This window comes from Carcharodon carcharias, chromosome 11 (genome assembly GCF_017639515.1).
Source record: "Carcharodon carcharias isolate sCarCar2 chromosome 11, sCarCar2.pri, whole genome shotgun sequence".
In the NCBI taxonomy this organism is placed as follows: domain Eukaryota; kingdom Metazoa; phylum Chordata; class Chondrichthyes; order Lamniformes; family Lamnidae; genus Carcharodon; species Carcharodon carcharias.
This window is the reverse complement of record NC_054477.1, coordinates 67,431,279-67,447,416: the sequence shown is the minus strand read 5'-3', so window position 1 is coordinate 67,447,416 and position 16,138 is coordinate 67,431,279. Positions and strand designations below refer to the sequence as shown.

General features: G+C 43.6%; 1 protein-coding gene across 1 annotated transcript in view; it reads left to right on the top strand.

Moving 5' to 3' along the window:
- The window catches only part of LOC121284081 (cytoplasmic dynein 2 heavy chain 1), a 770,821-nt gene that overhangs the window by 57,504 nt on the left and 697,179 nt on the right, over window positions 1–16,138 (top strand). The window contains exons 19-21 of the mRNA XM_041199129.1: window positions 1,799–1,926; window positions 7,074–7,189; window positions 7,766–7,893. Coding sequence (XP_041055063.1) covers window positions 1,799–1,926; window positions 7,074–7,189; window positions 7,766–7,893 — 372 coding nt within the window. The remainder of the gene's footprint in view (window positions 1–1,798; window positions 1,927–7,073; window positions 7,190–7,765; window positions 7,894–16,138) is intronic.

Sequence of the window (16,138 nt, the reverse complement as noted above, 5' to 3'; positions counted from 1 at the left end):
CAGAGAAGGGAATCTTTTGGTCCATCATGCCTTTACTGGCTCTTTAAGAGAGCTATCCAATTGACATTACTCCCCTGTTCTTTCCCTGTAACTCTGCAAATGTTTTCTTTCCTTGGTGCCTAGATGACTGAAATTGTGACAGCAAGTGGTGGGGCAAAGGAAGTGGGGGATGCAAGGAGGCAAGAGTTGGAGAAATGCAGATTTTTTTCTAGGGTTGTCTGGCTGAAGGACATCACAGACATATGAAGGGGCAAGGCTATGGAGGGATTTGAGCATGCAAATAAGGATTTTAAAATGGCATTGCACTAGGCAAGCACAAGCGTAAGAGTAAGTGAAATTTGGTTTGGACACAGGCAGCAGAGCTCAAGTTTATAGAGGGTGGAAGATGGGAGTCCAGAAGAGTTTTAAAAGCAGATGAGCTGGGGAAGTTCAGTATCCCTGAGATGGAAGTAGGTGATCTTTGTGACATAGAAAATATGGGATTTAAAGCACAGCCATAGGCCAAATGGGATTCTGAGGTTGTGAATTAATCTGGCTCAACATGAGAATCTGGCCAGGGAGGGAAATGGAACTGATAAGTAGAAAACAGTTTGTGGCAGGATCTTAGAACATTGGCTTTGGTCTTCCCAATATTTAATTGGGGGAAATTTTGGCTCATCCAAGACTGAATGTTGGTCAAACAGTGTGACAACCAGAGGCAGTGGAGGGGTTGAGAGCGGCAGTGGTCAGATAGAGCTGGGTATTGTAAGCATACATGGTCTTGTGTATGCTGTGTCTGGTAACACTATCTTAACAGAAATAGGAGGGGGCAAATGAGGATTCTTGGGGTTGTCAGAGGTCATGGTGTGGGGGTAGCAAGAGAAACCATTAAGGGGTGGACGTCTGCCTACAATCTGATAGGTAAGAGTGGAACCAGCAGATGGAAGTCCCACTCAGCTGGACAACGGTAGAACGACGTTGGAGAAGGTTGATGTGTTCAACTATGTCAAAGGCTGCAGAGGAGTTGAAAACAATGGAGAAAGATTGTGTATCAGGGGGTCACAGCCACAGAGTATGTCATTTGTCACTTTGTTTAGGGTTGTTTCAGCGCTGTGGCAGGGACATAAACCAAACTTTTTGTTTTTATATATTATTAAAGGGAAGTTGGAGATGGGATGACAGTTTGCATGGACTGAGGGGTCAAGGAAGGATTTTTAAGGATGGGGATGCTGACATCTTACTTGAAAGAGGAGACGAGAGAGCAAGGGTGGAATGAGCGAAGATATGACAGAAATCAGAGAGAGTTCATGTTTATGGCAGCAGAGAATCTTAGCAGTAGATTGACTTGGTTTTTAAAAGGGGAAAAGGGGGAAGTGACAGACAGCTGAATGGATGGTCTCAATGTTATTGACAGAGTATACGAGCTCCTTGCACTTGTTGGAATAGAGGATGAAGGGCTAATGGGAGAGGGTTTTAATACTGTATACTTTTAAAAACCTTATGTTAAAAGTAATTATTTCAAATCGTTTCTGTTAGAAAATAGCAAACAATCCCAAAATGTGGCATTGAAGTACTTGTTTTTTTATTATAGCCAGTTTAAGATAATATCAGAAACCACCAGTCAGAGGATCTAATTCAAAGTAATCAAGTTTGTATGTAAAATTATTAGTTGTTCCATGTACTTTCTAGTTATTTTGGTTGTCACAATTTTTATTGATATGCACGTTGGAAACAAATACAATGAATCAGCAGTTCACAGGTAGTTCATTGGAATTATTAACTTCAATTGTTGGTTAACTACTATTGTTTCCCTATGAAGGAATGGATTGTGCTTGGACAAGTGGATGTTGAAGCATTAATTGAGGAACATCTTCACACTGTACATGACTGGGAGAAGAATTTCAAGGCTCTGAAAGGCAGAGGAAAAGATTCTGAAAGGCTTCCAAGGTTGAAATCAAATAGTTTACCAATAGTTTTGTATATAAAAAAAATCCATTACAATACAGCATGGCAAGGAAAAGTTGAACTAAGCAGTAAATGATTCTTTAGGGTATTCTTTGGGACCTTTTATTGAATGCTAGCTTAGGGTCACATTTGCTATTGAGAGAGTGGAGAGCCATATGTGACATCATGTTGAGTGGATGCAGTATAGTGCACTGATCTGCACAGATTGTATGTATATTTAGTAGTGTTGACCAGCCCGTGTCGCTGATGTCACAAAGATGCATGTATTGGATGCCAGGTACGCCCCAGCTAGTGGACCCAGCTGATGCTCATATGGCCCATGAAAGGGCTGAGGCAGTCAGCAATGATATTGAGGGATGCTTGAGGGACCCCTCGTGGAGCAGTGTCCTCATCAGCCGCCCCTTTGGCCTCTCTGACTGAAGCATGTTTTATACAGGAAGGGCTTGTGACCGAGGTTGCTCCCGCATCGACACAGGTTGGGCAGCTTGCCGTGGAGTTCCACCTGCCACTGCGACAACTGCCATGGATATCTCAGCCACATGCACACATGTGAACAGCATGTCTCCACCTCATCCTCAGCCACAGGGGAGCACCTTTGCTGGAGCAGACACGCACAGAAGATGTCACATCGGTTCTCACTTGAGCAACTTTTGTTATGGCTGTATTTAGTTATAAGGACCCAGTTCAATGAATAGTTTGATTGGACCCACACCTGTGTCATTCCATGATAATGGCATTATGACACAGGAATGATGAAGTGGGTAGGACACAAATAAGTGTGTTTGTGGAGATTTGTCTTCCAGGCAATGTGGGAAACAATGGAAAGCCTATGCATCATATGCATTTTGGATGTGCACCCTCCCCCTTGAGAAAGGTGAGTTTCTGAGCTGAGTGCCTTTCGGGAAGAAGTGGCTTCAGGAGAAACATGCCTGAATTAATATTGCTCACTTCCATCTAGGTCACTGCTTTGAGGCATCAACTGTACCTTTTTGAAAGGTCTTGCGAGGCTTGACTTACCCTGATTCACAAGAACTGCCTCCTCCTCTTCCTCTGAGAAAGTATACCACTCCTTTTCATCTCCACCTTCAAGGTTCACACCTCTCTGGAGGACCATGTTATGAAGAGCACAGTAGACCACCACAATCTGAGAACCTTAAGAAATTGTACTGTAGTGCACCCCCTGGCTGGCCAAGGTACATCCAATGCATCTTCATTGGCCTGCTCTATGGTGGCCCTTGTGCTTCTGATTGTAGTGCTTCTCTGGCTCCATTGTTGCCTACAGGTGAAGCCATTTCTTCAGTGGATACACTTGTTCCCTAGCAGTCATCCATGTAGCTAAGGACAGATGTGGCATCTTTGCTGATTGCCTAAGGAGAAAGGCACTGTGGCAGCTGTCAGGATACCATGTACACAATGGCAGGAAACTTATGGTGCTAGCACACCTGCTGAAAGCCTTGAGCTGCTGTTAGTGCCTTGATGGCAACATGGGTGCAGTTGATAACCCCCTGCACCTGAGGGAGTTGAGCAATGGAGGCAAATCCCACAGCTCTCTGTGCATCTGTGGCCCCATTGGTGGTGAACTCAATGTAGTCCAATGCCCCTTCAAAAAGGACATCCATGACTTGCCTTATGCTGTTTTGTGAGATGTCAGTCAGGTCCACTACTATCCCTTGAAAGGACCAAGAAGCAAAGAAGTTTAGCCCTTGCCACTTTAAAGGCTATTAGCAGGTGTGAGAATGGATGTTATTTTAATAAATATTTTGGGGGAATATTGTCTTATTCTGTAAGTGTGTGTATCTGAAGCTAGGCTGTAGGCAGAGATTAATAGGAGTTAGGTTGCCTGGGGGGGGGAAGAGGGTGGTTAAAACGTGAAAAGGATAGAGGTGTTGAGTTTGAGGTACAAGTAAATAGGTTAGATGTAACATTTGCATTTTTTAGATAAATTGAGTGAGTCTGTTTGAATATCAGGGCAGTCAGAGGTGAAAAGAAACATGTTTGCATCTTGCAGGAGTTCCATAGGTAAATATTCGTGAGGATATTATGTTTTATTGACCCGAAAGCAAAGACAAGATAGAATCACACAGAGGCCCTTCGGCCCATCGAGTCTGCACCGACACGAGAAACACCTGACCTACCTAACTAATCCCATTTACCAGCACTTGGCTCATAGCCTTGAATGTTATGACGTGCCAAGTGCTCATCCAGGTACTTTTTAAAGGATGTGAGGCAACCCGCCTCCACCATCCTCCCAGGCAGTGCATTCCAGACCGTCACCACCCTCTTGGTAAAAAAGTTTTTCCTCACATACCCCCTAAACCTCTGCCCCTCACCTTGAACTTATGTCCCCTTGTGACTGACCCTTCAACTAAGGGGAACAGCTGCTCCCTATCCACCCTGTCCATGCCCCTCATAATCTTGTACACCTTGATCAGGTCGCCCCTCAGTCTTCTCTGCTCCAACAAAAACGTCCCAAGTCTGTCCAACCTCTCTTCATAACTTAAATGTTTAATCTCAGGCAACGTCCTGGTAAATCTCCTCTGCATCGCCTCTAGTGCAATCACATCCTTCCTATAATGTGGCGACCAGAACTGCACACAGTACTCCAGCTGTGGCCTCACCAAGGTTCTATACAACTCCGATATGACCTCCCTACTTTTGTTATCTATGCCTTGATTGATGAAGGCAAGTATCCCATTTGCCTTTTTCACCACCCCACTAACATGCCCCTCCACCTTAAGAGATTCAAGGACACACATGCCAAGGTCCCTTTTGTTCCTCAGAGATATAAAAGATTTTATATTTGGAAGGATTTGAGTTTCACAGGTGTGAGAATAATGAACTGGAGATGAAAGGGAAAGCAAAGGATATTTTAGAGTTACTGTGAAGATCTTAATGGGAGATAGCTGAGCTGTTACTCTGGGCTAGGAAAGGATGCCATTTGAATGAGCCACCCAGTGAAGCCAGAAAAATCTTAGGCTGCAACAAGCAGTTTTATTCTGAAATAGATTCCACTGCAGAGTGGATGAGTGTAGAGATCATGTGGTATGCCTTTATTGAAGCTACAGCAGTTTGCCTTTTGTAGTACTACTAGATTTCTTTTACAGTTAACATCTATAAGTAAGTGATGCCTGGAGGTGTTTACTTGTGGATCTGACCAAGTAGAGAGTTTTTGGGGGAATGTTTTATAAGACTAAGTTTAACTGTGTAACTATAGTCTTGTGTGCTTAAGTTTTCTTTTATGCCTGATAATAAAACTTTTACTTTTAATTTCTAAAATCCCAAAAAGTGTTACTGGACGTCTTACCACTGAGATTGATTTTTCAGAATACAAAAAAAAGGTTATGGTCCGTAATCTAAGCTTCCCTCTGGGATTTGATTTGCGCAGCAATTAGCACCAGCTGTGGTCATAGCACAGGGCCTACCCACATGACTAGCGAGGAATGAAGTGCACCAACATGATGGTAAACAATTCTGCTATGCCTTGGTTGATGCATCTTTTAGCGACACTGACATGCTGTCATTTCCAGGAAGCTCATTCTTTAGCTGCAAACCCAATGGTGAGGATAGCGCCAACACGTTCTCTCTGCCTCTCGTATATCATCCATGCTTCAGGACCAATGGGCTGTAATGGCTGTTGGAACAGCTGCTCCTCATTGCTGCTCATCTCCAGTGGCTCAGTCCTACATCCGGAGATGGCATTCCTTGCCATCAGATGCACCAAAATGGCTGCCTGGACCCTCCTGCTATATCCCGCTAAGCACTGGAGGTTCACTCCCCTCCTAATTGGTCCAGTGCCTATGGATCAAATGTTCTGCAAGCTCTGCACATTCAGTAGCCACTGCGTGCTACTGCTTGACAAGCTCTTTGATCCTCCCCCCTTTCATACACCGCTGCTAAATGCATCTGCCCTATTCCTGCCTCCCTGCTGCAATGCTGCCGCCTCTTGATGAATTTAATTGTGATCCTATGTGTTTCCCATGACACTCCTCCAAAATCATTTTCTGTCCTTCAAGGAGCTCAGTTGGCTCACTTACGTGATAAATTGATGACCCATCCCTTTTGGCCGGGTTGCCACTATACTGGACCCAATGCCTCCAACAAAGTTGCTATGGGGTGGGACTACGTCAGGAAACTATAACACACCGGGTGGAGTCACCCCAAATTTGCACTAAGTGTGGTAGTGGGTAGGTAAAATGACGTTTTCATGCCTATTGTTCCAAACCCGCCACATTATTTATGTATTCCCAGGAAACATGTCGTTTCCATAGAGGGCGGGCTTTCACTCGCTCGCCATGCCATCACCTCATCGCTTCATCACGCCGGGCGCCATATTTTAAAATCCAGTCGCGTGCACACATCTCAGCGCTTCCAGCCCAGGACTGCTGCAGGAAAGATGTCCATGAAGGGCAAAAAGACCCACAGGTTTAGCGACACACCACAGAAACGCCTTTTGGATACCGTGGAGGCACGTTGTGATGGCCTCTAGCCCTGCTCTGGCCACAGGTTGGGCAGTGGTGTGACCGACCAGGCTTGGCAGGCAGTGGTCAGCGCCAGTGCCCTGCAAAAGAGGATTGCCATCTAGTGCTGCTACAGGATGAATGGTCTCATCTATTCTGCCAGGTTAACTCACTCTTCTCATCACTCTCAACGTGCACACTCTCAAACCCATTACACATCCACAGGGATTTCACACCTCGAGGGACAACGCCACTAATTCTCACACGCACCCTCACATCTCCATCAGGCTCATATCCTCTTGAGCTCGCATCCTCATCCTGTTCATGGCACTGCTCACCTCGCAAACATTCCATGCAGTGCCATGTGTCCTTCTTTCACACTCCATCTGTTTACATGCAAGAGACGCCTGCTCACATCAACAGGGAGAGGTCCCAGAACCGGGGGGGGCGGGGGGATGTGGTTGGAGTGGCTCACATTAGGCCCTTCGCTCACTTCGAGGAGCGTGCTATCTCATTCCCATTGGCATATTGAGAGCCACAGGGGTAAGAGTTTGTATAAGAGGTATACAGAATGAGAATAAATACATTGAATGACAGCAAGGTTATAATTTATCTTATTGTTTTTCCTCATTTGACCAAATGGTAATTACAAAAGGTTTTCAAATCTTGCAGTGTCATCAAAGTGGATTGTATTACAATTAACTGTAACCCGGCAAAGGCTATGATTGATGACTTTATTCAGATGCTGTTTGACGCTTTGCTTCAGTCATTAAGAAAGTCCATACAAGGTAAGACGCTTAAATCAGGCGTGGTGCAGGTAATGCTAGTTTCAATATGTTGGGATCTACCTTTTAAAAAGTTTTATTTATTCATTCACGGGGCGTAGGTGTCAATAGTAAGGCCAGCATTTATTGCCCACCCCTAAATGCCCTTCAGAAAGCGGCGGTGAGCTGATTTTGTGAGGTGAGGCATAATTGTCTGAAGCATTGTGAATTGGATTCATTGAACTATTGTCTATATATCTCTCATTAAGTAATTGATGTAAATCTGCATGCACCTAGATAGTAGTAAAATGGTGGAACGTAACATGCACAGTATAATATCATTAGGGCCACAAGATTAAAGGACCAGATCCTTTTTGAATTTACTGGTCTGAAATGATCAGTGGCTGAGACAAGTTGCATTCATTGTGTCATCTAAAAATACTTGGCCAATTGGAATACAAACTGTAAATATCTATATTATTGTAGAATGAATGGTGGAATAAATATAACTAATTTAAAACCAAAAGTAATCAATTCTGTAATGATATTTTACAACTGTTCCTCCTTGATTTTGTTTTTACTTGTAATAATTTTATGCAGTGAATATCCACAAGATTGATAGTTTTGTGAGTGATGCAATGGAAATATTATCAACAAGACCTGAGACAGTGGAAGAAATTGGAGAGGCAAATTCAAAACACACAGAGATTGCTTCAAAGAAACCTCATGTAAGAATTGTTAGCTGCCTTATACAAAGCATCCAATTATTAAACTTCTTAAATATTTATATGTATTATATATATTACTGACCACTGTTTTATTTGGCTATCAGTAGGGTCTTTATTCAGGATGATGTATTAAAGGATATCTTGAAAAAAATTAGTGTATGCCACATCATTACAGATTGAGAATAAAACTAGTTTCGTGTGAGATAACTACCAATTCCCAACTTTTTCCACAATATGCATTTTTAACTGAGGGTGTTTTTTTTCTAGCAATTGTATAACAGTCATTTTTAAAAATGTATTTGTTGCTTTAATTTTATTGATGTTCCTCAACTTTAACTGTTTCAGCCTGGAAATGACATTAGGTTGAACTATGTGGCAGGTTAAAATGAGCACGTTTGGGCCAGAATTTTCTGTCAAAGTAACAGTGAAGCTCAAGATATGCATGCCATTATTTATAAACAAATAGTGCAGCAATTTCGGGCAAGGGGCAGAAGCATGGTCAAACTCAAATCTCCAAAAATTGTTTTGAGAGTTTCACCACTTTATCAATAGCTTTGTGAAAATGACCTCTTGCTGTCTGGCTTACCAGTGAAATGCATTGGATAGTATGAATTAGCTTTATTGGCATTGTAGTGTTATGATCCCTGTAGAGATCAATTAAACTTTTAAAACGGGATATGTAGTGACCAATGCAAAGAATTGCACAACAGGATTCCAAGGTTCAAGACTTTTATTGCAACAAAGTAAGATCAACATCGACTACTTAGTAGGCAACTAATACATTAAACTACAGAAAAGGTATTCCCTATTAACTTCTTAATATAGCAAAAACTCCAGGCCATGTTTATACATTACACTCTAAGCAGAAATGTAGTCTTGTGTTTAAAGCCACAGGCTCTTCATGACTTCAACAGGATCTCTTCTCCCTGCCTTACTAGGGTAAACCTTCCAGTGTTCTTTTGAACAAAGTCCCTTCACCTAGCCTCCTGAGCATAATCAAATGGACTTCCAGTTATTAGATGCTTTCTGATGATTCCTTGATCAGTAACCCACCACAATCATCATTTCTTCGAACTGGGAAACCATCTTCACCAACAGTCTGCTTGATAGTTTACTCAAAAATTGTTCTTTTCTTCTGCCTGATATAGCAGTGCTGTTATGGGTCGTCTTCCCCAAATCTCTGACTGATTCTGAGAGTTTGTGAGTCTGCATACAGCCAGACCAGCTGTGTCACACCCCTCTGTGTCAAGGTGCTAACTTATTGAAAGTAAGGTGCAAGTTTTTTGATTTGAGTTTCTGTGTCCATAACAATCACATCACATGGATTTGCCTCTCGGCAGATTTAAGATGAAGTCCCATGGGCTTGTTTTCAGGTAGATTGCATAGGAGGTCACATCCCTTCTCGAAGCCACTCCATTTTACCTTGAATTAAAGGAGACAGTTTAAAACATAACCATCTTATGAAATTCAGCATTTGTAACTGTAGAAATAAGCTACATTTGCCTCACACAGTCAAACCTTGTATTGTGCGCATGTATTTCTTGAATTGTTAGTAACCCACCAGCATTAACCTGACAGGCTGGGAATGCTTTGAACAATGAATCTAAAGAGCTCCAGCCATAGCCAGTTGAGAGGCTGCCACTCAGAGCACTCTTTCTCGATGTGTTTTCACTATTTTATAGCTGATTGGCAACTTCCTAGAAGTTGCTTCACGTGTCTTGCCCTGAACTCATCTTCACCTGCACTTACCTATTGCTAGTCATCACCACAGCATGGGAACAGCTTATGCAACTCTACCTTACACCACTAATGAGGAACAAGGAGAGCAGCGATAGCTGCCTCCTCCCCATCCACATGTCGTTTCACAAGGCAGATCTCTGCCTCTTCCTGAGCATATGTACTCTCTTCTCCTGCAGGAAGAGAAAATGGAGAGTTGTGAATGTTGGAAATGGCTTGCATGGCGAGGATGGAAGAACAATATTTGTGGAATGGCACTGTAGGGCATAGGTGTGGGAGGGCAATAGGATGAGAGTAACTGTGAAGGCACCTTAGCCTTTCTGGACTTAACATTGAGTTCAACAGCTTCAAACCATGAACTCTCTCCTCCATCCTCACCCCCTTTTTTCTACATTCATTTTTATTTTTTATTTATCTATTCATGGTTTTATCCCATTTTTACCCCATTTTCTATCCTTTTTACCCTGTCACTTTCCCCTCCCCTTACCCCATCCCCCACAGCGCCATCTGTTACTTGTTCCATGTGTTCTTTCACATAATGCTACCCTTGTTCTGCTATAATCACATTTCTGCTTTCTTTGTGCCACTATTAGCACTAATCACCACCATCAACACCCACTTTGTCCTTCAGTTCATGACATTTTTGTCAATCTCTCCTTTGTCTTCACCTTTTGTTGGCCTTCTATCCAGCTCCACTTGTCCCCACCCCCCCCCCCCCGCAAACAATATAAATTTCATCACATTTCCAATTCTCTTCAGCTCTGAAGAAGGCTCATACGGACTCAATGTTAACTCTGTTTCTCTCTCCACAGATGCTGCTGGACCTGCTGGGCTTTTCCAGCATTTTCTGTTTTTGTAACTGTTGTGTTGGCTGCAGAGTTGGGGATGTAGGGTGCTTGCAGAAAGAGGAATGAATGGAGCAGCAAGGTGTTTTCCTGAGGAATGGTGTGCAGGAGAATGCTTGGAAAGACAGAGTGTGGAGATTGGCATCTGAAATTGCTATTTCTCACTTATCCAACCATCCTGAGACCCTGGATCCCTTTAGTGCACTATCTCCTGGTTGGATGGGCCATATTTTGGCTGCTGACTTTGTTGGGCACTTTTATCCATGCATGCTTGATGGGAAAGGTTGTCTGCTTTCTCACATCCTTGGGGAAAATCACCTCACTGTGATCCCTCAGATCTCACAGCAGGACCTCCAGGTAAGAGTTAGAGACCTGGGGAGAAGCCTTCCCAGGTCTCCTCTCTATTCCTGTGGTTGCTGCAGCCTCAAAAATCAATGTACAATTGAGCCATCGTAATGCAAACTGTGGTTCCTTTTAACTAGAAATCCTTCCTTTGACAGAACTGGGATATGATTCCACCTGCTGCATTTAGTTGGTTAGGTAACTCAGAAGTAGGATGCTAATACTGTGACTCAGTTAAAGAGCCATAACAAAGCCCTCTCCTTCAGCATCAGGTTCCTGACACACTACTGGTCTGCTGTTTTGGCATGGACTAAGTTCTGAAAATTCTGCCCTTGGAGTCTCATTCCTTTTGAGTTTTAATTGTTATTGGAGATTTTAAAAATGCCAATTAAAATTAAAAGAAAAGCAAAATACTGCGGATGTTGGAAATCTGAAATAAAATTAGATCCATCGTGTCAGCCTGTTCCTGCCTCACGGAATTCATTTCTCCCTATCGTGACTCCATTCTCTCTCCCTTTATTTAGTCTCTTCCCACCTACATTCATGATTCATCAATGATACATTCATCATTATCAACAATTCCAGTTTCCTGGCCCTAACTGCCGCCTCTTCACCATGGACATCCAATCCCTCTACATCTCCGCCCCCCACCAGGATGGCCTGAGGGCTGTCTGCTTCTTCCTTGAACAGAGGCTTGAATAATCCCCATCCACCACCACTCTCCTCTGCCTGGCTGAACTTGTTCTCTCACTGAACAATTTTTACTTTAACATGTCTTACTTCCTCCAAATAAAAGGTGTGGCTATGGGTACTTGCATGGGCACTAGTTATGCTTGTCTTTTTTGGGGTAAGTGGAACATTCCTTGTTCCAGTCCTACTCAGGCTCCCTCCTACAGCTTTTTTTCTCAGTACATAAATGATTATATCGGTGCTGCTTTGTTTTTTTTTGTTTTGCTTCCAATTCCTGCCCCTCTCTCACCTTCGCATGGTCCATCTCTGACACTTCCCTGCCCTTCCTTGACCTCTCTGTATCCATTTCTGGTGAAGGACTGTCCACTAATATTCACATCAAGCACATCGACTCCCACAGCCACCTCGACTACAGATCCTCGCACCCTTCTCTCTGTAAGGACCCATTCCCATTCTTCCAGTTCCTCTGCCTCTGTCGAATCTGTTTCGATGATGCAACTTTACAAAATGGTGCCTCTGACATGTTTTCCTTTTCCTTAACCAAGGGTGACCCCCCCACTGTGGTTGACAGGGCCCTCAACCATGTCTGACCCATCTCTCATACCTCTGCCCTCATCCCTTCCCCTCCCTTCCAGAACCATGATAGGGCCCCCCTTGTCCTCACATTTTTCACCCTTCCAATCTCTCATTCAAAGGATCATCCTCTGGCATTTTCACCAACTCCAGCATAGTTCCACCACCAAGTGCATCTTCCCCTCACCCGCCTGCGCCTCCCCCCACCCTCCCACCCACCCACCGTCAGCATTCCATAGGGATCACTCCCTCCGTGACACCCTGGTCCACTCCTCCATCACCTCCAAATTCTCATGCACCTTCTGCAATTGCATAAGGGAAACCCCTGTCCCCTTTACTTCCTCCCCACCCCATCTTCTCACCGTCTAAGGGGAGACTAAATGCAGACTGGGTGACTGCTTTGCAGAACACATTCACTCAGTCCGCAAGCATGACCTGGACCTTCCTGTCGCTTGCCATTTCAACACACCATCTTGCTCTTATGCCCACATGTCCGTCCTTGGCCTGCTGCAATGTTCCAGTGAAGCCCAACGCAAACTGGAGGAACAGCACTTAGTCTTCTGTTTAGGCACTTTATAACCTCCTGGACTTAACATTGAGTTCAACAACTTCAGACCATGAACACTCTCTTTTCCATCCTCACCCACTTTTTAATCCAATTGTTTTTGATTGATTGATTTGTTTATTTTTCATTATTTTTTATCGATTTTTTTTTAAAATTAGAAAAAATTTCCTCCCCCCAGCGGCAAGGCCATCCGTCACCTGTTTCTCTGTTGTGCTTTCACAGGGCTCTGACCCTTGTTCTGCTATTAACACATTCTGCCACCTTTCTTTTATGCCACTAGCTGCACCTTCTTTAGTCTTTGACACTCCCTCTGTCTTGTGTCTATGACATCTTTGTCAATCTCTCCTGAGTTCCCAGCTGTCCCTGACCTTCTGTTTTGCTCTACCTGCTCCACACCCTCTTAAACAGTATAAAATCCCACATTTCTACTTCTCTTCAGCTCTGAAGAAGTCATGTGGACTCAATGTTAACTCTGTTTCTCTCTCCACAGATGCTGTCAGACCTACTGAATTTAAACAGCATGATCTGTTTTTATTTAAAACTAAAACTTTTGTTTTACTGTTCCATTTTGTCTTTTGTTCTCTATCTCCTAATGCAATCTTTCTTTTTTTTTCTTGCTGTACCTGATATGACATTGAACACAGGAACAGGAATAGGCCTTTTCGCTACTTGAGCCTTTGTGCCATTCAATGAGATCATGGCTGATCTGTGACCTAACTCTATATAACTCCACACACTGCCCCACCCCCCCATGCCCCTTATCCGTTATGGTCTTTGGTTAACAACAATCTGTCAATCTCAAATTGAAAATTAATAAGTGATCTTATTAATAAGTGTTGCTGTTTGTGGAAGACAATTCCAGACTCTAACCACCCTTTGCATGTAGAAATATCTCCTAGTTTCACTCCAGCATTTACAGTATTTTGCTTTTCACTTCTGAAAGATCTGTATCTAATTTTTAACTATGCTTCCTATTCTTAGGCTTCACAACCAGTAGACAGAGTTTCTACCTCATGTGTTCTCTTCAATATCTCAACAACTTTGACTAAGTCGCCCCTTATCCTTTTAATTCCAGGGGATACAATCCTAGTTTGTGTAATCTTTTTGTTTTTGTTACTCTTTCGTGGGATCAGTGCGTCACAGGCATGGCTAGCATTTGTTGCTCATCCCTAACTGCCCTTGAACTGAGTGGCTTGCCAGGCCGTTTTGGAAGGCAGTATTGCTGTGGGACTAGAGTCGCATGTAGGCCAGACTGGGTAAGGATGGCAGATTTCCCTCCCTAAAGGACACTAGTGAACCAGATGGATTGTTACCACAATAGATGACAGTTGTCATGGTTACCATTACTCAGACTAGCTTTATATTCCAGATTTAATAATTGTATTTAAATTCCACCAGCTGCCCTGGTGGGATTTGAACACAGATAGCCAGAGCCTGGGCCCCTGGATTACTAGTGACATTACCAGTATGCCACCATCTCCCTCTCTCCTTGTATTTTAACTCTTGAAGCCCAGATATTATGTTTCTGAGTGGGGTGCCAGTCAAGCGGGCTGTTTTGTCCTGGACGGTGTCAAGCTTCTTGAGTGTTGTGGGAGCTGCACTCATCCAGGCAAGTGGAGAATATTCCATCACACTCCTAACTTGCGCTTTGTAGATAGTGGACAGGATTTGGGGAGTCAGGAGATGAGTTACACCCCCTAGGATCCCTAGTCTCTGACCTGCTCTTGTAGCCACAGTATTTATATAGCTAGTCCAGTTCAGTTTACGGTCAATGGTAACCCCCAGGATATAGATAGTGGGGGATTCACTGATGCAAATACCATTGAATGTCAAGGGGTGATGGTTAGATTCTTGATGGAGATGGCCATTGCCTGGTACTTTTGTGGTGTGAATGTTACTTGCCATCTGTCAGCCCAAGCCTGGATTTTGTCCTGATCTTGCTGCATTTGGACATGGACTGTGCCGCTATCTGAGAAGCCGTGAATGATGCTGAACATTGTGCAATCATCAGCAAGCAACCCCACTTCTAACCTTATGATGGAAGGAAGGTCATTGATAAAGCAGCTGAAGATGGTTGCGCCTAGGACATGACTCTGAGGAACTCCTGCAGTGATCCCCTTGAACTGAGATGATTGACCTCCAACAACCATATCCACCTTCCTTTGTGCTAGGTATGACCCCAACCAGAAGAGTTTTCCCCTTGATTCCCATTGACTCCAGTTTTGCTCAGGCCCCTTGATGCCACACTCAGTCAAATGCGGCCTTGATGTCAAGGGCAGTCACTCACCTCACCTCTGGAGTTCAGCTCTTTTGTCCATGCTTGAAGCAGGCTGTAATGAGGTGAGGATCTGAGTGGCCCTGGTGGAACCCTAACTGAGTGTCAGTGAGCAGGTTATTGCTAAGCAAGTGACAATAGCACTGTTGATGACCCATTCTATCACTTCACTGATGATGGAGCGTAAACTGATGGGACAGTAATTGGCCGCGTTGGATTTTTGTACAGGACATACCTGGGCAATTTTCCACATTGCCAAGTAGATGCCAGTGTTGTAGCTGTAATAGAACAGCTTGGCTAGGGGTGTAGCTAGGGGAGGTGCTATCTTTTGGATGAAATGTTAAACTGAAGCCCGTTCTCCCTACTTGGGTGAATGTAAAAGACCCCATGGCACTATTTTTTGAAGAAGAACAATGGAGTTATCCCTGGTTTCCTGGCCAATATTTATACCTTAATAAATATCACAAAACAGATTATCTGGACATCATCACATTACTGTTTGTGGAAGTTTGCTGTATTTAGTTTGGTAACTGAGATGCTGACGTTAGAGAAGTGACAACACTCCAAAAATACTTCATTGGCAGTAAAGCACTTTGTGACATCGGTGGTCATGAAAAATACTCTATAAATGCATGCCTTTGTTTTCTTTCTTTCATTCTGGTAAGCTTAGACTGCACACCCACCGAGGCCAATATATTTTTACTAACGTGTGGTGCCCAGAACTGATGACAGCCTTCCAGGAGTATGTCTATCCAAGGCTTGGTATAGTTGTAGCATAACTTCTACCTGATGTATCCCATAAAGGCTAGCATTTCTTTAGACTGTTTAATGATTCTCTGTACCTGTTCATGACATTTAAGCAACTTGGGTATGTGAACCCCCAAGTCACTTTGGGCTGCAGAGAGAGAGAGAGAGAGGCACAAGAGGCTATTAAAGAGTGTAGAGAGAGAGATGAGAGAGGCCATTAAAGAGCGCGAAGAGAGCTGAGAGGCCATAAAAGAGCGCGGAGAGAGAGAGAGGCATGAAGCTATTAAGACAGATGCGAATGGACATTAAAGAGCATGGAGAGAGAGCGATGAGAGACCATTAAAGATTGTGAGAGGGAAAAGAGCACAGAGCTGCTAATTGGTGAGCATTTCTAGGCTTTAAAGTACGAGTAAGGTCTTTAGTTGTGTTTAGGTCTCTAGTCTTTTTCTCTCTTAAAAATAGATTTAGTAT